We start from the raw sequence: 22,380 nt of genomic DNA on the forward strand, positions 1-22,380 counted from the left end.
GATGAAGTGGGTATTCACCCACGAAAGCTTATGCTCCAATACGTCTGTTAGTCTATAAGGTGCCACAGGACTCTTTGTCGCTTTTTGCAGATCCAGATTAACACGGCTACCCCTCTGATACTTGGATAGATGGATGTCTATTTCATTAGGAGGGTGGTGAAGCACTGGAATGGGTTACCTAGGGAGGTGGTGGAATCTCCATCCTTAGAGGTATTTAAGGCCCGGCTTGAAAAAGCCCTGGCTGGGATGATTTAGTTGGTGTTGGTCCTGCTTTGAGCAGGGGATTGGACTAGATGACCTCCTGAAGTCTCTTCCATCCCTGAGATTCTATGATTCTATTCTATGTCAAAGAGGTGAGAGACATTGTGGAGAGAGATACCTGGGAGTGGAGGGTGAATTTCACATCCTGGGGCCACAGAACAAAGGCTGTATCATCTCCTACCCCAAAGCAATGATGGTAGAGAGTCTATGCTAACATCTCCCTGCCAAGGAGACACGTGATGTGATAGCTCAGCAGGTGAGTTCGGTTTATCAGGTGGAAGGCAGAACAAAAAGGAAAAAGGAGAGGACAATCCCAAACCCAGGCATTTTAAGGCATCATTCTGACACCTCTCCTTCCAGAATTAAAAAGGGTCTAAGATTTCTTTTGTATTTTATTTTAGAGGACTCACTCTAAGCTGCCAACTCAATGGTCTGTAAGAATCTGATGGATTTGTCGCTTGATAAATATGCTTTCAGCTGTGTGTCCATTCCCACTCTCTAAGGATAGGCAGCCAGCCTATAGGGGCGTTGGACCAGCAGTTAGAAGCCCTGGGCTCTATTCCTGACTCACTGTGTGTGTATGAGACCCTGGGCAAGTCACTAATCTGCTTTGTAATCTTAGTGTCCTCCAGTGAAAAATGGTTTTTTTTGTGTTTTACCCACTTTCATGACATGTTTTGAGATGGGTGGATGAAAAGTTGCTATTCTTATTACTGAGTCAGAATTTGCGATGTTGTTTCTATTGCTGACAATCTCTTGAATTTCCCACCTTCCTCTGATCCAAAAATCCCCCTATTTAAAAAAGAAGGGTTAAGAAAACAATCTTCTGATCTGTTCTGCGTTCATTGTTTTCCTTCCAATGAATCTCAGAAATCCCTGTGAAGTTTGCAAAGAAATTAGAAGCGGTCAGTGCCGAGATCGGAGGGACCATCTCTCTGACCTGTGAGCTGAGCCAGGCTAAGGGGGATGTGCTGTGGTACAAGGACAGAGTTGAGGTCAAACCCAGCAAGCGCTTCCAGATTCGTGAGGATGGTGTCAAGCGGATCCTGACCATAATGGGACTCCGGGCCGAAGACAAGGGAGAGTATTCCTGTGAATCGCGGGACGACAAAAGCAGCATTCAGGTCACCCCCAAAGGTACCTTGCCAGATCCATGACATTGCGTGTGACATCCTGCTCCCCTCCCCTTCCGTTACAGTGCTAAAGAGCTGCATTAAAAAAATTCTGCCTGTGTTAAGAGGTCAGGGGACATTGTTGCTAGCATGCAGAAATGTATGTTGTAGCTGGGAAAATAAGGGCTCCCATCTTACAGTTAATGAATAGACAGCATGACTGCCATTCTGAAAGAGAGAGATGCAATGTATATTGTAGGTAGAAGATCCCTAGAAATGATATTTAAATAATATTTAAACAATGATAAAAATCTATACATTTAAGTATCAGCAACAATAAGAGCTAGTGCAGAGTCCTGCTAAAGTAGTATGTGGACTTAGTATGGGTTGATTGTATCGCCCTCTACTGGATATAACTTGCTGCTTAACCAAGTTTCTCTTTTATCTCACATGGCAGAGCCCTGTGATTTTGGTGGTGAAAGTCCCGGGGTCAATCTTGGTATTAGTATATGCGAAGCCACAGTTTGTTACCTTACCATGTCCACTTTAAAGTCCAAATTATATGTGAGCCTTAAAAAGTCTCCTCCTAGGACCCAGTTTGAACTATGGCGGTTTAAGAGGATGTTCAGTTTCTGCATTTGGATGCTCTATTTTCAATTGATTTCATATACAACGAAGGGCAGAACTCTGCTATCTTCCTGCAAAAGTGGCGAAGGTTCTCTTTGCAAAGAATGTTGTTGTGACTTTGAGACTGAGTTGGGGTCTCATGTTAGATAGGCTGTGGACTTGTTGGTCCTGATATTGCATGTGAGGTTGGGGTTAAGGATCCTGAATCTAGACCCAGGATTTTCCCTTACACGCTTGCTGCTATCCTAGGGATGGCACCTCCATATATAAAAATTGGACAGTGAGATGTAATGTGACTATGTTACCATGAGCACACACTGTCACACAATGAAATATCCATGGCAAAACCATGGTTTACTGAGCCAGTCTGCCCTCTGGAGGTGCTCGCAGAATGGGGGATTGTCATGCATGTGCTGCTAAAATGTCTCCTCCTTCTCTGTCAGTTCCTAGAGTGGTGAAGTTCACTACAGGCCTTCACAACGTGGTGTCTGAAGAAGGAAAAGAGGCCACGTTCAAATGCACCGTCTCCCCCAACGATGCTGCAGTTACATGGCACAGAAACGGTGTCAAAATTGAAGCCAGTAAGAAACACGTGATCTCTCAGAAGGACACCAACCATAGCCTCACCATCACTGACCTGACTCTGGAGGATGCAGCAGAAATCTCAGCCAATGCAGAGGGTGTGGAAAGCAAAGCCACCCTCACAGTCCGAGGTGAGAGAGTAAGGTCCCTTTGACTGACTGTCATCCACCCTGTGGGATGTGTTGTTTTGTACGTTCCTTCTACTGACTTTCTGACTTGGCCATGGGGATGAAAAATGCACGTGTTCCACATGTTAGAATAGTGCCCAGAGCGTTGCAGTGCTGGAGCTGCTGCTTCTGTTCACATGGATTTTCCCCAACTTTGATTTCTTCAGAAGGCACCATTTTAATCTTACTTTAGAGCCAGTTTTCTGGAGTCTCTCAACTTTTACTCTTGTCTCATCTCATTTGCCAGAGGCGCCGGTGACGTTCAAGAAGAAACTGGAGCCCAAAACGGTTGAGGAGAGGGACACGGTGACCCTGGAGGTGGAGCTGAGCAAGCCTTCCGCGGAGGTGAAATGGATGAGGAACAGCATCGTGCTGCAGTCCAGTGACAACGTCGAGATCAAGGCCGAGGGGACGAAACACAGCTTGATGATTAAGAACATCACCTTTGCCGACCGGGGCTTCTATTGCTGTGAGACTCTCGAGGAGAAGACCCAGGCCAAGCTGAATGTGCAAAGTAAGCTGATGCCGAATGTCCACCTGTGCTGTAGCCAATGTTAGGAGGCTGGTTTTGGGAATGTGGGTGTTTCCTCTTAGCGTGCTGCCAGTCACATGACTGTGCGGGAGAACGTGAACGCTGGAGCTGCCACAGCTGATTGGTTGTTTGCTCTGACCTCCTCCTTCTACTGTTTCCAACTACCACAGTCCCGTGTCTATTGGCTTCACTCCCCGTGTTCACCATTACACTTCTGAGCTCGTCCCTTCTCCTCTCAAATTCCCTCACCCCTTTCCATGCTGTCTTTTGCCCCATGCGTTTGCTCCTATGAAATCATTCCTCTTCCCACCATTCCATATTCCACCTCTCTTCCTTACAGTGCCCCCCACAAAACAGCTCTTGAAATGCAATTAACGTTAAAATAACAAATCCTCTACCAACAAGTGTTTGAGTATTCAAATAAACTAACGCTCTTCAGTCTGTAACCTCTGTAATTCAGCCTCCTTCCCCGCATTCCCTTTGTCTTCATTGTAACGCCATATCTTCATTTAGGTTGTATGTGCTTCAGGGCAAGGATCTGTCTAGTTATATGTCTGTAAAGCACCCTTAGGAGTTTGGATGCTATATAAATAATAAATGATATTTAGGCACCTTTTGAACAGATGAAGAGAGAGGTTCGAGAGGCTGAGCCCTCATGTAATGGTCCAGATGTGAACTTGGCGATTTCTGCTGAATTTGGATATGGTGTTCTGGCTCACGTCTGTATCTAGTGTGTACACAGGAAATCCATAGAGCTAATTGTTCAACAGTGAGAAATATTCTTAACAGGACCAGAAACCATGTGAAACTCACCTGGCTTTGCATTTTGTTAAAATTCAAAACTCAGATGATCTTTGTGGAAAGGTTGAAAACCTTGGGGTGAGCTTTTGACCAAACCCAGGCCAGTTTATGGCTTTGCCGTGAAATCCTGTGAAATTTGTGGGTTTCAGTGATTTCAGTGGAAAGCCGGGTAAAGTTCAGTCTTGTGGAGATTTTGGGTTTGTTCAGACCCAGGTTTTAGAGGTTGCGAACGGACATGGATCAAAAGCAAAGTAGCTGCTGTGAAACATCCGTAAGGCGTCTGGCCTTAGAGCAGCTTTAGCTAGTCTAGATCCCAGAGTTATAAAGTGTGATGCTTCCCAGGGGCACCCAGGGTTGTGAGGCGCCTAAGGCGCCAGCCCTTAGCGTGAGGAAGTCTTGTCTGTGCCTGCTGTGGATTAGCTCCCTGAAATCACCAGCCTCTGGCAACACAAGCACTGCCTGCCAGGCCTCTGCGGGCCTCGTTCTCTCTGTACAGGTTAGCGATAGGCACACTCCAACCTCCGAGACCTCTGAGCAGCCCTCTGCAGGGCCCAGCCCCTGTTCCACTGGACCCACAACTCTTAGACTTGCTATTCCCAAAGTACACAGCGGTCTGTAAGATTCAACTCAGGGGGACCACTTTACTTAACACACAGCACATAAAGATGTGTAGTGAAAACAATAATAAGTTTATTATCAAAGAACATGGATTTTAGAGAGAGAAAGTCAGAATATTGGAAACAAATGGTTACATATAAAACAAAATCATAACACACTTTACTTTCTGGACCCTAAACTTAACTAGCAAAGCATTCCCCTATCCCCAACAAAATAGCTTACCCATGTCCTTTCCCCAGCATTTCCAAGCGCACTGGCGGCTTGTCCTCACAGATGGAAGGAATGAGGTTATAGCTCTGTACCCCTTTGTTATGCCCCCAGAAGTTCATTGTCCTTATTTGTAAACAGGGCTCTGCCTTGCTGGTCACGTCTTCCTGTATATTTCCTTTCTTAGAAGATTTCACAATCAAAGGTATCAGAAATTGATGCCCAAGTGTATTTAAAAAAAAGCCAGGTCTGTGTAATCTTTTTCACACACAGTTTCTATAGTTTCTTCCTCTTCAGAGTTTTCCTTGCTGTCCTCTGACAAGAGACACTGTTTTAATATCCAGATACAGGATAGTTATCAGCTCTGGTGGCAGCTGCTCATCCAACCGCCACCAAACTGATTAGCCCTAGGAAACAGCAGACTCTGGCTGTGATGAGGAAGATAAAAAGAACCAACCAGGCAGTTAGAGGGCAGGGATATTTAGTGGGTCCATGAGCTGTAGAATGATAATGAACAAAATGTATGCAGTACCTGTTTTTTCTGCAAGTACCATATATCTTATTTTAGAAGCTGCCTTCCTTCAGTAGTTTAACTTTTACAATTCAAGCTGTAGGAGAGGAAGGCAATTAAATACAATAGAAGGCATCCTTCTTTGAAGTGGCTTTTGATATGTTACCAGGAGTATATTGAGTTTTACAAGCTTTGAGATTTTAGCATCACTTTAGTCCCCTTGGCCCGTATTTTTTTTTATTGAGAATACATTGGAAAGGGAAACATTGTCAAATCAAACTTGGCTCAAAATTTGGCTTTTGTAAAAATGTGTTTTACAAAACCTCAGACCAATAGAAATGTTCCCACGACTTAAAAAATAAATTCCAACGGAAACAGTTCTTTAAAGCCACGTAAACATATCATGCAGTGCTTGCGACCCATGCAGTGTAACTTTGGAATACTACAGGACAACTTGTATGTGAAATAACCTTAAATAAAAGTGAAACTGACTAGCACGTGTTCATTGCTCAAGCTGCCATAAATTTATAAATCACATATATAGAGTTGCGTGAATGCATCACAATGAATTTGGCTCCTTTTCCTGCTTTTAGTACATCTGCTAGCAAATAGTGATTGTCTCAAGTTTATTCATTATTAAAAGAAGGATTTTTTATTTGAAATTTTTTATTTTGTTAACTTCGAAGATTAATCTTCAACACACCTATTCATTAAGGGGATGTACAACGTAATAGAGCAGCGAGTAGACATGCAAAAATATTTGGTACATGGTATTCCAAGTTTGAATTTTCTGTGTTAGTTGTGGTTGTTCACATCAATCACATGACATTACACTCTTTTTAACTGGATGAACATTACCCTTTGCAATTCGGTTTTCAGCACAAATGCAAGCGAAAGGATGATCTTGTATTTACGACACTGGACTAGGATTTAGGAGATTCTGCATTTGATTCTACCATAGACTTCCTGCGTGTGAGCCTACACAAATCATTGAATCTCATTTGCCACAGTGTAGCACAGGGGGCCCTGATCTAAGTTAGGATATATACGCACTCTAAAAATACAAATTATAAATAAGCATAAAATATTTGGAAATTCATGAACACTTTCCATGAACGCTTGTAAGGCTAAACTTAACCTGCATGTTCCATGAACATTTGTGCTAATATACTTAGACTACTTGCATGCTCATAGGGAAACCCCCCCCCACAAAAACAGTGAGACTATGGACAAAGTAAATTCACATGTAAATTAGAGCAGGAATTTATATAAATAGTAGGCAGTAAATTAGGTATTTAAAAATTCTTTCAATTACAATAATCTCAGGCATTGTTAGTAACATTTAAAAATCTATTTTTTAAACATTATTAGTAACTTTTTAAAACTAAGCAACCTTTAACCTGAGTGTGCCTTTAATATTTATAATGTAAAATGTAGCCTATACGCGATAAATTGATCCCCACTGGATCGATCACTGCCCGCAGATCTGGCCGGTAGTGAAGACATACCCTTAGAAAACCTGTACTATGGAACTTAGCTATAACTCAAGAAGTTATGTACAGAAATCCCCAGCCTTCTGTCTTAATTGTACTAGACTATTTGGCTGGGTCCATGCCCATAGTAAATGTAAAATATAATACAGTATTATACAGAGAGGTAGAATGCAGTGGAACACAGTACAGTCTGCTCCTCAGTCATCTTTCACGCAATGTGCCCTTTATAGGAAACATTCAGCATTCCTTCCAACAAGTCTGTTTGTCACTTCCAGATTGATGAATTAAAAACAAAACAGCTCTGGCACCCCGATCGATCACTGCTTATATTGTAATGGCTTGGCTACTTTTAATTGCTGCAAAAAGTGTTTTCCTCATTGGGGTTTTGCATGCTTTGTGCCGTGAAAGGCTAATTTCATGTCTCGTTTCTTTTTTTAACCCATTCTGAAGACATGAGCGGATTTCTGTGCCAGATGATGTTTTTCTCCCCTTGTGCTTCCCATACATCTAGCTGCATTTTCATCACTTAGTTATTCTTAGCTTCTCTACATGAGATAGCTTTAAATAGGGGTGTTAATGGTTACAGATTAGGGAGTGCTGGAACTGAATGCACAATGAGATTTAAAATGTACAAGGTGATCTGAAACAAACTGTGACTTTACAAAGGGAAACCAAGGGGATTCTCTTTGCATATGATCAGCCCTGCTTTCTTTATAAGAAGGCATAGGGAAAGGTGTCCATCTTAAGCTATACGGTATGCAATATTTATGAGTCATACAAGTCAGAATGCAAAGATTATAAGCCTAATTCTGATATCACGCTGGTTTTACACCAAAGCCAAGATTTTAAAAAGTAGAGGCCTAAAGTTATGCTCCTAAATCCATATTCAGGCAGCTAAATAAATGTCCTGATTTTTAAAAGTGCTGGATAGAGCTGTGCGAACGACTGATTTGATTGGGGTAGAAAAGAAACCAACTTTTTTGGTACTTTCAGGAAATCAGAAATGTCAGAAAAATTTCATTTTGGGTTGAACAACATTTTTCATTGTGAGCATTTTAAGAACAACCGGGGGGGGGGGGGGGGGGGGATGAAGGGCTGGATCTATGAGAAGCTGCTGCTGGAGGTGTTTACCGCTTCACCACCCTTTTTATCCAATTGCCCAGTGGTTGGAGCACTCAACTGGGATGTGGGAGAACTGGGTTCAAGTCCCTGCACTAGAGTAGGGTTTTGAACCTCAGTTTCCCACAACCCAGGTGAGGTCCCTGACTTCTGGGCTATTAGGTATAAAGATGGCAACTACCTAGCCCCTGATTCTGCATTTTTTGGCCAAATTTTTTTTGCCCAGCTCTCGTGCTGCACACCTAACAGTCCATATTGAAGCTTTTGAGTGCTCAGTAGTCTTGAAAATCAGGGCCCTTATTTAGATGCTTTGCATTGGGCTAAGAAGCTTGATTTTAGGAAGCCATTTTTAATAATCTTGATCTGCATTGATACCATTTGGCCTGATCCTGCTCTCATTTACAGTAGTGCAAATGCAGAGGAGTAACCGTAAAGTCAATTGAGTTACACCATTGTGAAAGCAGTGTGAGAGCAGTAACTAGAATATTAATATTGAGAGGGAAGATTGCAGATCTCTTGACATAATTCCAGCCTGTAATATTTTCTTTTAAAGTAAACCCTTTAAAGGCTTTTCCCCGGATGCCTTCATGGGGGAGGATGTTCGCAAAAGAAGAAATTTATGCCAGGCCTATCTTTACTATATGGCTGGAGGGTGTCTGCTGAGAACTTGCTCCATTTCTTGAGGCCTTGGCTACACTTGCAGCTGTACAGCGCTGTGAGGTAAACCTGTCTTCGTACAGCTGAGTAGGGAAAAGCGCTGCAGTCTGTCCACACTGACAGCTGCCAGCGCAGTGGTGTGGCCACACTTGTAACATTTGCAGCTGTGTTGGGAGCGGTGCATTATGGGCAGCTATCCCAGCATTCATGTGGCTGCAACGTGCTTTTCAAAATGGAGGGGTGGGGTGGATTGTGACAGGGAGTGTGCGGGGAGAGAGAGCGCTTTTTGGAGCCTGTCAGCTCTCTATTTTGCAAGTTCCGAACTCCCGGCCCCCTGCTCATTCATTTACTCACTCAAAGCAAGCTGCAAACTGTTTGGTTTTCTCTGTGGTACGAGCTTTGAAACCGGCACTTCCGCATTCCTGCAGCCGGTCACAACAATGGAGAGGATTGGTCACTTGACAAGGTGATTAGTGCAGCGTTTACACTCACACCCGTGAGTCGTAGCCACTCTGCTGCAGCTGTTATTCCTCTCGGGGAGGTGGAGTACCTGCAGCGGTGTACCCAGGGAGATACAGCGCTGCAAGTGCCCTGCCAGTGTGGACGGGGAGTGAGTTACAGCGCTGGGGGAGGCTTTACAGCGCTGTAATTTGCAAGTGTAGCCAAGGGTGTTTTTTGCTAATCCCTTCCCCTCCAGCTCATTCCCAGCAACCTCAGCACATTCCCTGTTTGAAGCGCTGAAGTATCTGTTGAACCAGAGGAAAGGTCATCACAGCAGCAGGCACACCGGATTCTTTGGAAACATCTTTCAGCTTAAAGAATGAGACACCATAGAGGGGGGAAGGGAATGGCTGTAAACTTAGATGAAGAGTCAAGGACTAATGCAGCCGTAGAGGGAATGGAGTTCAGAATCTGTGTCCGAGAAAGGGAAGCAACAGTGCAAACTCCTGGAAAAATGTCTGTTCTTCACTCCTTGGGCATGGGCAAAGAATGTCCCGGGGGACAAAACTTGTCTCGGCCTCAGTGGTCGTGGAAAAGATGCCTTGGCAGAGGAACCAGTGCAGTTCCATTGGACAGAGAATGAGTAAGATTTAGAGATTTGTTGTAGGTACTGCACATCCCCTGCCGTGTGGAGGAACGGGGCAGCAATGCACAGTAGGAAGGGCCAAAGGATCCATCACTGTGAGGATTCTTTGGCTTTCTTCCTGAGGCAGAAGGGGTTGTGGCCACATAGAACTACTTGGGCCTAGTTTCTGAAGCAGCTCCATGAAGCAGTTCCACAGTCGCTCTGGAGCCTACGGGGGCGGAGTCCATCAATGGCAGGAGGGTTTTGAGTCTTGAAGAAGACAGTGGACACCTAAGAGTAAGACCCAGGCCCTCGTCACAACCATGGAACTGAGCACCCATGTGAACTCCTGGTAATGCTTGGATATCTGGATCCATATCTGAACTTTGTGGCTTGGGTTCATCTCTTCTGCAGACACATTAGAAGGTTGGACTATTCCCAATTCAGCCTTGTGGAGTTTAAAGTTTTGTGAGCGTTTTATGGTTTTACTGAAGTTAACTATCCTCATTTTTTTTCTGGTATTTTGATCCATTTTTAAGAGTGATTCAGTTTTAAATACTAAATTGATCTTTCTAATTGATGGGCGGTTGCTGCTATATATTCAGGGTAGGTAAAACTCCCCAAAAGTGAGGCTGGCTCAAATGGGTATCCTAGGCACTATATTGTGTATGGTGAGACTTTTTTATACAAATTTTTCACTCCTTCCTTTACCTGCTATTTTCACCCCATAGTTTATCCTTTTTGGAATGCTGACAAGGGCTGATTCATTGTTCCTTGTGCTCCCCCATCTGTCTGGTGTACCTACCTGTTGTCTCTCATTTGTATATGGCCAGTAAACTCTTCAGGTTAGGAACTGTTTCTTTGTTCTGTGTTTGTACAGTGCCTAGCCCAGTGGGGTCCTGGTCCATGACAGAGGCTTCTAGGCACTACTGCAATATAAATAATTAACAAAAATTACCTTCTCTAGGGCATCTGGTACTGGCCAGTGTCAGTCAGTGGTTTGATTCACTTTTGTTTATTTGTTTGAAGTGACTAATCTGCTACCTTTGCTCTGAGTGAGTGGGTGGAGAGGTTATCTTTGCTTCCAGTGCAATGTCTCCAACCCTTCAATATCATTTGTTTTTCAGTGAGGCAGATCAAACTGGTGAAAGGCCTGCAGCCGCTGGAAGCCCGTGAAAAGGGGACTGTCACCTTCGAGCTGGAGCTGTCTCATGAGGATGTGGAAGGAAGCTGGATGAAGGATGGCCTGAAACTGAAACCAGGGGAGAACTGCCACATTAGCATCCTGGGGAAGAAACATTCACTGACACTTTCGTCCCTGAAGCTAGAAGACTCAGGCCTCATCGCCTTCAAGGCAGAAGGCATCCATTCTTCAGGGAGGCTTATAGTAACAGGTATATACCCCTGCAGTCTGGAACTCTGCTTGGGATGTGTTCCTGTAGAACAGACAGTGCATGCCATAGGTTGACTGCCAGTGACACAGTCCATCTGGGTATGTCTTGATTAGTTGTTAATGCCTGAGGTTTTCAGAGCCGTGCGTGTCAGTATTCTGCAGTTCATGGCAAGTGGAGTTCATATCTCGCTTCTGTATTTACTGTTGAGATGCACAAGAAAACAGCAGAGAAAGCGGATATAAATATACCCTTTCACACATCCCCACCTATTATTATGTATGATTGTTGATGATCTGTTATTAAGTACTGACAATTTGCTTGGTGCTGTCTAAGGTACCAAGTGAAGGCAATCCTTTCCCTTATTGTGCTTGGAACTCCCTTCTTGAGCTGGACTCTCCTTTATTCAAATCCCTCCCGAAGACCCGCCTTTTCTCTGTTGCCTACCAGTAACTATCATGGTATAGATGTAGGGTAATTTATGACTGTCTTTAGTTCTTTATATAGATAATGTATATGCTGTCATTAAAACTGTATATAATCAGGATGCAGATGATTGCCATTTGTCCACCTTGCTTGCTTGCTTCTTGTCTGTATCTGAATGTCATGGCAGGGTCTTTGTCTTTCTTGTTATTTGTACAGTGCTTAGCATATTCTGTCTGCTACCAGGAACAAATCATAATTAATAATAATGACCTTATGTACTGAATAAATTAAATATGGGCTGTGAGCCAATGGCAGAATATGCAAAACAATTTTTTTCTTTTTCTGTTTTTTTTTTTGCTTACAGGATATAGTAATCACTTAAGATGTATCCTATTTATTGATTATTCTCTGAGTCTTGTGCTCCTACCAAACCCAATCCTCCTCTTACTGTATTTTCTTTTTTGGCAGAGTTGCCTGTGAAAATAAGCAAGCCTTTGCTCGACATCAAAGCTCCTGAGAAGGATAAGGTGACATTTGAGTGCGAGCTCTCCAGGCCTAATGTGGAGGTCAAGTGGTTTAAGGTACAACACTAAGGGTATGTCTACACTTACCCGCTGGTTCGGCGGCAAGCAATCGATCTTCTGGGATCGATTTATCGCATCTTGTCTAGACGCGATAAATCGATCCCGGATCGATCCCGGAAGTGCTCACCGTCGATGCCGGTACTCCAGCTCAGCGAGAGGAGTACGCGGCATCGACGGGGGAGCCTGCCTGCGGCGTCTGGACCCGCGGTAAATTCGAACTAAGGTACTTTGACTTCAGCTACGTTATTAATGTAGCTGAAGTTGCGTACCTTAGTTCAAAGTGGGGGGTTAGTGTGGACCAGACCTTAGTAGACAATAACATCTTCATTTCTCTTTTAGGGCCTGATCTAACTTCTCCTGAAGTCAGTGGGCACCTTTCCATTAACTTCAAAAGGATATGGATATGGGCTGTTTCTATGCAGCTCTGGTTATCCAACATTAATCAAAACTCCCCAGTTTTCTTTGTCTGTTAGCTCGTCCAGTCTACCTTACCTCTGTCTAGGATGTTTACTTACCAGATCTTTAAGGGTATTTTCATGGAGGTAGTCCCAAATTTCAACTTTTCTGGAATTTACAGTAAACTTGCAGATTTTTGGTGCTTTTATGTAAGGCTTGTTGATGACTATTGGTCCAGTCTCCTGACTCATTTAACCATGAGGCATGTTGTCAAATTGTTACAGTACAGTACTGGGATCCAGGACTCCTGGGCATGTTAGATCACCTCTCCTGGGCCTCAGTTCATCCCTTTGTAAAATGGGGACAATAGTGACAAGTCTCAGGGTATGTCTACACCCAGCCGCTAGTTCGGCGGCTGGCAATCGAAGTTCTGGGTTCGACTTATCGCGTTTTGTCTGGACGCGATAAGTCGAACCAGGAAGTGCTCGCCGTCGACTGCGGTACTCCAGCTAGACGAGAGGAGTACCGTGGAGTCGACGGGGGAGCCTGCCTGCCGCGTGTGGACCGAGGTAAGATCGAACTAAGGTACTTCGACTTCAGCTACGTTATTCACGTAGCTGAAGTTGCGTACCTTAGTTCGATTTGGGGGGTGAGTGTAGACCAAGCCTCAGAGTGGTGCTGTGAGGCTTAATTATTTACTGTTTATGAAGTGCTTTGAGGCCCTTGGATGAGTACACTGTGGTTCCAGTTCCTCAAAGTTTTAAGCACATGCTTAAGTCCATCCCTATTTGGTGATGCATTCACGCATGTGCTTAACTTCAGTCATGTGCTTAAGTCCCATTGACGTAAGTGAGACATAAGCATGTGTATAAAGTTAGGTACGTGTGAATGCTGCACTGAGCCAAGGCTTATATAAGGGTAATAAGCGATTATCCTGTTTTGGTTTTTTCCTTCTAGAACGGATCTGAGCTCCGCCCAAGTAAAAACGTGACAATTATTTCCCAGGAAATTAAGAGAAGCCTCATTATTCACAAGTGTGACTATGATGACCAAGGAACCTATGTATGCGATGCAGCTGACGACAAGAGTTCCGCTACCCTTATGGTCCATGGTATGTTTGATAGACAGAGGAAATGGTCCCTGTTTTGGAGGTGTATTTGCATTATCTGACAGCCTATCACAAAATGCTTCCTAGGTGATTTCTGCCTCGTTCGGTTTTCTCTTCTGTAGATACTTTTGCAAGTAAGTGCCAACTTTTTCTTCCAGGGCTCATGCTATTTATCATTTTCCTTATTCTGTTAAACTTTGTTTATTGATTTTTATAATGACCAACAAATTATGACGAACAATTGGCAAGAGACCAGATACAGTACTGCTTGGTAGACAGCCATGGTCAAATGGTTAGAACTCCCAAGTTTTAGTTCAGACTCTACCATTGATTCAGTGAGACTTTGCCAGAGTCAGGAGTGGATAAAACTAAGCTGGGGTCACAGTATTTGTCCCACTTTAAGCTACAAATGCTAAGATGAGAAAATAAAATCTCACACTTCATTAGCTTAGCTTACTGCCGTAGGTGTCAAGACCGGATTTTGTCCTCTGTGTACAGCAGTGCCCAACTGCTGAGGATTGATAGAATTTCTCATCTTCCTCTGAAGTTTCAGGTATTAGCAGTGCTGAAGGAGGGTTTTGAACTGTGTGGAGTAGCGGTCTGGGCTATAATCAGTCATATGAAAATATAGCATAACAGCCCTTTTTGGTTTCCAGTTCCATGCTGCCATTCGGCAGCCACTCAGGTCAAGTTGCAGAGATGGTTTTAGAAAATGTCCCATTCCTGCTCACCCTTTCTTCTTGAGTTAGAGCTTTGGATTTGTTGCTCTTTGGAGGCTGGTTCGTTTACATATAAACATAGACATATCATCACAGGCAATTCTGAGATTAATGCAGGCTGTGTGAAGTACTTCCCTTTGGGTAGTGAAAGGCTCCGATAAAATTGACAGGGCTAGATTCAGAGCTGGTGTAAATGATTGCAGCTCCACTCGTGTCAATGGAATTGTGCAGGTGCTTACAGAAGAGACCTGATTCTGATTTCACTAGACCGTAACACAGAAGTGACGTCGTGAAGTTACAGGAACACCTGTGGTTGGAAAGCCTGCGTAGCTGAGTTTAGAACTAGGCTTCAGGGCTTAATTTGGGCTAAAGAGTTCCACTGACGGTGACCTCTCTAAGTGGAAATGATGTTTTTTATTGTGGTTGTGAAACACAAACAGAGGCTGTGGCCAGCCACAAAGAGGACGGTGCAAAGACAGAGCTGCCTGTGCTCTCTCCCAATGCTGGGACTTGCTGTGTGTCAGTCCAGTCCCCTGGCATAACGTAGGTTGCTCTAACTTGTGTTGGCTGTCATTGGCCCACAGGGGCTGTTCTGGGGGCCGTGGATCGCCGGGGTTTAGGGAAGCCCTGTCCATGCCACTTTCACTGGACCACACCCATTGCAGTAGCTGCAGAAAGGGGGTGGTGAAGGAGCTATTACATTGGCTCTGCACTGCTGGAGGATTCCCCATCACCCCCATACTGAGTTGGATCATCCCATAGTTGACTCTGCCATGTTCAGGGATGCTTTATACTAGCAGTGCAAAACAGCCACAGCACAACCAGGAGCAGGGCCTGTGTATTTAGCAAGTGACTGGTTAAGACACCCCTTGGCATGGTATAAGTTTCCTCAGCTTGCTCCACTAATGCTTGACTTAACCCTGACTGTCCAGGAGAACCATCTTAAAGGTTGACACTTAGTTGATTAAGTTTTCTTGGTAGATGAATCCTAGGCTCCTCCTGAGAGTATTAATCATGACAAATTACCTATGATAATGTGAACTTTCCAGCTGTTGTTTCTGAGAGGGGAATAGATTGAGGTGGCTGATAGAAACCCAGCTATTACGGTATCTTTAAAATAAAACACTTTGAGGAGCTCTCAGTGGCCAGGGCAGATTGGAAAAGGCCTCAGATGAATCATATTTAACTGGCCAAATCATACTTAAGGGCCAAAATTTGCTTTAGGACCAAATTTTATCCTATTATATGCAAAATGTTGCCCTAGGAGTGCACAGCTACTATGATGAAGTCATTGGTAATTCAACAGACACATACAAGGGCAAAATGTGTCTACTATGCTGTGGAAGGATTTGTACAGAGGAAGGCAGGCAAGTGTGGATTAAAACACAAGCTATAATCACGTTTTTTCAAGGGGGACTACGTGAAAAATAAATCAACTTCATAAAGCTATGGAGGAACCAAATATAAACATGTCTCTGTGATCCCATAGCCCGAGATATCAAGATTATTAAACCACTGGAAGATGTGGAAGTGAATGAAAAGGAGAGTGCATCTTTCACCTGTGAGATCTCACATGATGAAGTCCAAACCCAGTGGTACAAAAACGACAACAAACTGAGGGCTGGAGACAACATTAAGATGCGTCAAAAAGGTAGGGTGCAAAAGTAGGGTGTTGCACGCCGTATTGTTAATGGGTATGTGGTGAGAAAAGTGGGAAGAGGAGCAGAAAGTGTTGTGCTTTGAGCACAGAGCGCTGGCTCCTGGAATCTACTTGAGAAGTTACAACTTGTAGTATGTCCTGCTGTTCTAGTGCCGTTGTCAACTGCAAGTAGGACTGGAATTGCCGTGTAGTGGCAACATGACCCGCTTTCATGAAGGGGGATGTGAGTATAGATCACTTGCCTTCACGGCACTCCAAGTCAGGAGCAATGCACTTGGTTCCTTGAGGGAGTGAGCCGTTACCTAGCGTTGATTGACTCTGGAAGCAGCTGTGTCCAATCTTCTCCAGCTAGGGTGCCTATCGCTATGCAAGAGGGGCTTTCAGTTTCTTGAGATAGAAAAAGGGAAAATGTATGGACGTGTGAGAGAGACACTCCAGAGGAGTCCAACCACCCCCAGGATTAAATAATTCTAAGTACAGTTCAGTCCCTCGAAGGCACAAGGATTTGGATTAGAGTTAGAGTGTGTGATAATGTACCAGTGTCTGCCTATCCATATTCAAGACAGAAATTCAGAACGGGGGAGCCATTACAGTCCTACAGGGAGTCAACTTTACTTTTCTAACCACTACAGGAACTTCCTGTGACTTGGGGTCAGATTCACCACTGTTAAAAGTGGCTGTCGGTCTGTTAGAGCTAATAGAATAGTGCCTGCTTATACCAGCAGCATTTAGGCTCAGAAGATAAAACCATCTTCTCACAGCGGGTTATGTATGCTTGTGTTTTTATTCACAGGAAAGACCTATGCATTAGTTTACAAAAGTGTCCATGTGGAAGATGCTGCGGAGATCAAATTTGTAGCAGAAAAGGCAGAATCTCGAGCGCAACTTAGAGTTAAAGGTAAGTCTAACAGTAATGACAGCATTGTTAAAACTGTTTTTTGTAATAAAGTAACCAGCTCCCATTGACTTCAGTGGGAACAGTGCGAAGCTGCCGCTTAGCACTTCTGAAAATCCCAGCCTAGCTACATTGAAATGAACAGGAAAAAACATAACACCACTGTCTGGGTTTCCCTATACAAAGAATCAACCTCCTTGTTGGGTATTTACCTTTGCTAAATAAGATACAAGTCTTCCTCTCGATACGGACAATTTTTTAATTCTTATTTTTAGACGAAAAGAGCCATGTTTAGATTTTGGGGGGAAATGTTCTTTTCTTTTAAGAAGGCATCCCCATTTCTGTCTTGTGAGCATTGTCCCTTGCTGCTTTACACTTAAGTTGTGTGACAATGTGTCAGGCTGGGCAGCTGCAAGAGGGTAGTCCTATTGGGTACCGGGAAGTGGGCGGGCACAAGGGGAGGAGCCACTGGGCCCGGGATTTAAATAAATACGGGGGACAACAAAACCAAAAATAAGGACAGGCGTGAAGGTCAAAGGGTCATAAGTAGGGAATCTGAAAGGGACACCGAACAGAGAACCCCAGACAGCACCCACTGCTCCTTGAAGGTGTCAAGCGAGCCAGCGAACGCTGCCCAGGGGATCTCTGCCCAGATACGTGAATGGAGAGAGGAATGGAAGTAGGCCTCACAGTCGCAGAGCACCCCCTCGGCCAACATCCTCTCCCTGGGGTTAGAGAGGGCCACTTTAGCCATCGCTAGGAGGAGGTCTTGCGACTTCGTGGGGCCATGGAATGTGCATAGATAAGAAGGTTAGGGGAGAAGTGCAGCCAGGACCATAAAAATAGGTTCAGGAGGAGCCGGAACAGGGGCTGCAACCCAGCGCACTCAAGATAAGCGTGCGCCAGGATCTCCCTCATGCCGCAAAAGGAACAGGCATCTGGGATAGGAGTGAACCGCGCCAGATACATACCCATCCTCATGACACCATGAAGGAGCCACCACCTAATATCCCCCGTGGGCCGTGGGACCAACGTGGAATACAGCGTGACCCATCAAGGTTCCTCACCCTCAACAAGTGGCAGTAGGTCCTGACACTTAGTATTGGGGCGGGACACCAGGGTGAGGAAATGGAGAGTATGGAGCACGAGCGTGTACAAATGTGCCCTTGGCGCGGTTCAGAAGCAAACCGGCTGCAGGTTGTGCAGCCGGCTCGAGGTATGCGGGGGGCGGCTGAGGGAGCTCACGGGGCATGGGCCCGATGGAAAGATCCAGAGGGCCCAGGGTGAGGGATGGGCAGGGAACACCCTCCCACAGGACCTGCTTGAGGTAAACCCGAGAGACGGGCAACAAGGCAACCCTCACCTCCTGAAGTATGCGCAGGGGAGTTCAAAGGGTGGAGAGCCCCAGGCACTGAGCAAGCACCAGGGGATCCATCCTCTCTCTCCGGTCGTAGTCCAGGAGGTCTCCGATTCTGGTAACTCCTGCCAGGACCAACCTCTGGCGCATCGAGGGGGATGCAGGAGGGTGGTGGAAGGCAGGTAGGTTAGCCCTAGAATGCCAAAGGCCCTTTTCCCTATAAGCTGAGAAGGGGTTACCTCAGGTCAGTTAGGGACACCTGACTCTGATTAAGGGCTGCCTGAGGCCTTTAAAACCCCCTCCTCTGGTGAGAGGAGGTGGAGGAGAGACAAGTTGCTTCAGAGCTAGTGGCAGCAGGGAGATGGGCTTCTCCAGGGTGAGAGGCTGCTCTCCTCCCAGCAAGGGAAACCACCAAAGCTGAGTGCCTGTTTAGGGGAAGGACTGACTCTCCAGGGCCAACAACAGGACAGCACCCTCCCAGCGAGAGGGCAGGGAAAGGGATCCCCCTTTGTTTTGTGTTTGTAAGTTGATTTTTTTTCTTGTTTGGCGGAGGAGCACTCCCTGGGCCTGCCCGGAGGCCTACCTTGAAAATACTGACAAGTAAACACGGAGGGGGAAGACAAACACTGTCCAGCATGGGGCTGATTTACCCCAGGCCCTAACACCGCCAGAGGGGGAAGTGCCAAGTCCGGCAAGACAGAGGAGGCCCCTTGCCACAGTTGTATAGAGAATTTTTGTGTCTAATTTAAAAGGCACGTTCTGAGGGAGAAGGAAGGGTGGCCTCGTAGTTAATAATAATATCGGGAGATATACCTATCTCATAGAGCTGGAAGGGACCCTGAAAGGTCATTGAGTCCCACCCCCTGCCTTCACTAGCAGGACCAAGTACTGATTTTGCCCCAGATCCCTAAGTGGCCCCCTCCAGGATTGAACTCACAACTCTGGGTTTAGCGGGCCAATGCTCAAACCACTGACCTATCCCTCCTCCCACTGCACTGGGACTAAGGACTAATGCACTGCACTGGGACTAAGGAAATCTGGATTCAGTTCCTACCTCTGCCACCGACTCCCTGCACAGCCTTGGGCAAGGTATTTAGCCTCTGTGTACTTCAGTTCCCCATTGGTATAATGGGGATAATAATGCTTCCTTTCTCCAACTCTTTTTCTTATGGTGTGTGCAGTGGGGTCCCAATCATTTCCAAATAATTTTTGATAATGAAGGAAATGTTACTAATGAGTTTCATCTGGCAATTAATTGATCTTTGACTATTAGCGGTAAATATGTCCGATGGGATGTTAGATGGGGTGGGATCTGAGTTACTACAGAGAATTCTTTCCTGCGTGCTGGCTGGTGAGTCTTGCCCACATGCTCAGGGTTCTGCTGATCGCCATATTTGGGGTCAGGAAGGAATTTTCCTCCAGGGCAGATTGGCAGAGGCCCTGGAGGGTTTTCGCCTTCCTCTGCAGCGTGGGGCATGGGTCACTTGCTGGAGGATTCTCTGCACCTTGAGGTCTTTAAACCACGATTTGAGGACTTCAATAACTCAGACATAGGTTAGGGGTTTGATACAGGAGTGGGTGGGTGAGATTCTGTGGCCTGCGTTGTGCAGGAGGTCAGACTAGATGATCATAATGGTCCCTTCTGACCTTAAAGTCTATGAGTCTACAACCACACAGTTTGTTTTTTATTCCTCCTCCTTAGAACTGCCTGTAAAATTTGTGAAGCCTCTGCGCGATAAGATTGCTATTGAGAAGCACCGGGGTGTCCTGGAATGCCAGGTGTCCCGCCCTACGGCCAAGGTTAAGTGGTATAAGAAGAACGTTGAGATTCTTCCCAGCCAGAAATATGAGCTGGTGAGTGACGGTGTCTATAGGAAACTCATCATCAACGACGCCGAGTTTCAGGATGAGGACGTTTACACATGTGATGCTACTGATGACACAAGCAGTGCTCATTTCTATGTTGAAGGTACTGGACTATTTTCTTTCGACTTATTGGAGGGAGAGTGGATAGTTCCAGAAAGTATTTGAAATGTAATCTACAAATGTAACTTAAAAAATGATCAAATGCTAATTATTTCTGCAACCTGTTGGCATTGCTTTCCCCTAGGATTTTGGGGGCAGGCGCATCCAGGAATATGAACTTGTGATCTATCCTTCCCAAGGAAGTGGTAGAATCCCCATTCTAGAGACCTTTACAATTAGAGTGGAGAAAGCCTATTGTAGGGAATAATTCTGCTTTTGCAGTGGGATTTCAACTAGATGCCCGACATGTTTCCCATCACTGATGTCTTTAATTCTGTGAACCTTCTATTTTGGTTTATATTTCTTGGTTTCTGATGACAGAACAGAAAGGATGGTCTTGTGGTGCAAGCCAGGAGACCTGGACTATCTTCTGGCTTTTGTCACAGGCTCGCTGTCTGACCATTCACCAGTCACATGTTTTGCCATATATAAAAAGGAACCAATAATATTTACCTACCTGACAGTTCTGTGAGGCTTAATTCACTAATGTGTGTTAACTTTCTTGACCTCTCTGGGCATGGAGTATTATAATTAATATGAAAAAGTCTATTCCTAAATGCATGGTCTAACAGTGTTTCTCAAACTGGGGTACTCCAGGGGGTCCGTAGGCCCCGCTGATCAACTCCTCCCCCTCCCTCCCAGCGCCTCCTGCGCACCAGGGAACAGCTGTTCAGTGGCGTGCAGGAGGCACAGGGAGGAGTGGGGACAGGGCGCGTTTCAGGGAGGGGGTGGAATCGTGTCCGGGGCTGCTGGCCCAACTGATCAACTCCTCCCCCTTCCCCCAGTGCCTCCTGCATGCCACAGAACAGCTGTTCCCCAGTGTACAGGAGATGCTGAGCGGGAGGGGGAGGAGTGGGGATGGGGCGCACTCGGGGGCAGGGGGGGTCCCCTTGGGTTGCTAAAGTTTTGAGAACCACTGGTCTAACATCTTCCTCTTCTTGCTTTCTACCCTCATCCCAGAGCAATCCATTAATATTGTAAAGGAGTTAAGTGATGTGGATGTGACAGAGCCCGCAGAAGCCAAGTTTGAATGTGAGATCTCCATTACATCGGTGAAGCCCCCGAAATGGTCTCTGGGTGGAGAGGTCTTACAGACGGGCAGAAACATTACTATAGAGCAAGAAGGCACCATCCATCGGCTGATTCTCTGGAAGACCAATTCTGACATGACAGGCACCATTCAGTTTGCAATTGGCAAATCAAAATCCACAGCAAACCTGCTTGTAAGAGGTAATTTGATGTGCCCTGGATGTGAGAATTAATTAGAGCATGGCCCAGACTCCTTCAGAACCTTCTCCCACTCACCCAAAAATAATATCAGCCTAACTTGCAACTGTTTTCTGTATAGTCTCCATCACTTGGAGTCTTTAAACTAAGATGTCTTTCTACAAGATATGCTGGAGTTCAACCACAAGTTATTAGGCTTAATGCAGGAATCAGTGAGTGAAATTATATTGTCTGTGTTACCCAGGAGGTCAGATTAGATGATCACAAGGGAACCTCTGGCCTTAAAATCTGTGAATCTAAAACCAGGACAGTCACAGTAAGATCCCATAAGAACAAAAAAGCTGACATACTGATTCATACCATGGACCGGCTTGCCCAGTATCCTGTCTCCTACAGTGGCCCATACCAGAACTGCAGGGGAACTGTACAGAACAGGGCCACTATGGAGTGAGCCACCCCTGTCTTCCACTCTCAGCTTCTGGTAGTCTATACCCTCTATACTTCCTGCTTTGGGCCAGGGTCAGCAATAAAGAAATACTAAGAGAGGCTGTTCCCAATGTGTTTTTACTCACCCAAGCACAGAAAAAGGCTGAAACTTTCCAGTAAAGCCTCTTGCAGGTTTCCAGGCCCATTTGTAGAAAGGAAAGGTTTCAGTAGGAAGGCCAGAAGAGGTATGGTATAGGATTTGATCCAAACTGCATTAAAGTCAATGGAAGGCCTTTCATTTACTTTAGTGGGCTTTGGATCAGGCCCATCGTACTTTTAATACTGGACTGGGTATCAGCAACACTTGAGTTCTAATTCTGACTGAACTTCTCTGAGGTCATGGGCAAGACCCC

At 45.3% G+C, this 22,380-nt stretch overlaps 1 protein-coding gene across 1 annotated transcript in view; it reads left to right on the forward strand.

Annotated features, from left to right (window-relative positions):
* The window catches only part of OBSCN (obscurin, cytoskeletal calmodulin and titin-interacting RhoGEF), a 304,900-nt gene that overhangs the window by 93,405 nt on the left and 189,115 nt on the right, over positions 1-22,380 (forward strand). The window contains 10 exon segments of the mRNA XM_029911618.1: positions 1,132-1,398; positions 2,444-2,713; positions 2,997-3,263; positions 10,881-11,147; positions 12,039-12,151; positions 13,508-13,661; positions 15,867-16,028; positions 16,831-16,935; positions 19,992-20,258; positions 21,275-21,544. Coding sequence (XP_029767478.1) covers positions 1,132-1,398; positions 2,444-2,713; positions 2,997-3,263; positions 10,881-11,147; positions 12,039-12,151; positions 13,508-13,661; positions 15,867-16,028; positions 16,831-16,935; positions 19,992-20,258; positions 21,275-21,544 — 2,142 coding nt within the window.

This window comes from Terrapene carolina, unplaced genomic scaffold (genome assembly GCF_002925995.2).
Source record: "Terrapene carolina triunguis isolate 2854851 unplaced genomic scaffold, T_m_triunguis-2.0 Scaffold111, whole genome shotgun sequence".
Lineage (NCBI taxonomy): Eukaryota > Metazoa > Chordata > Testudines > Emydidae > Terrapene > Terrapene triunguis.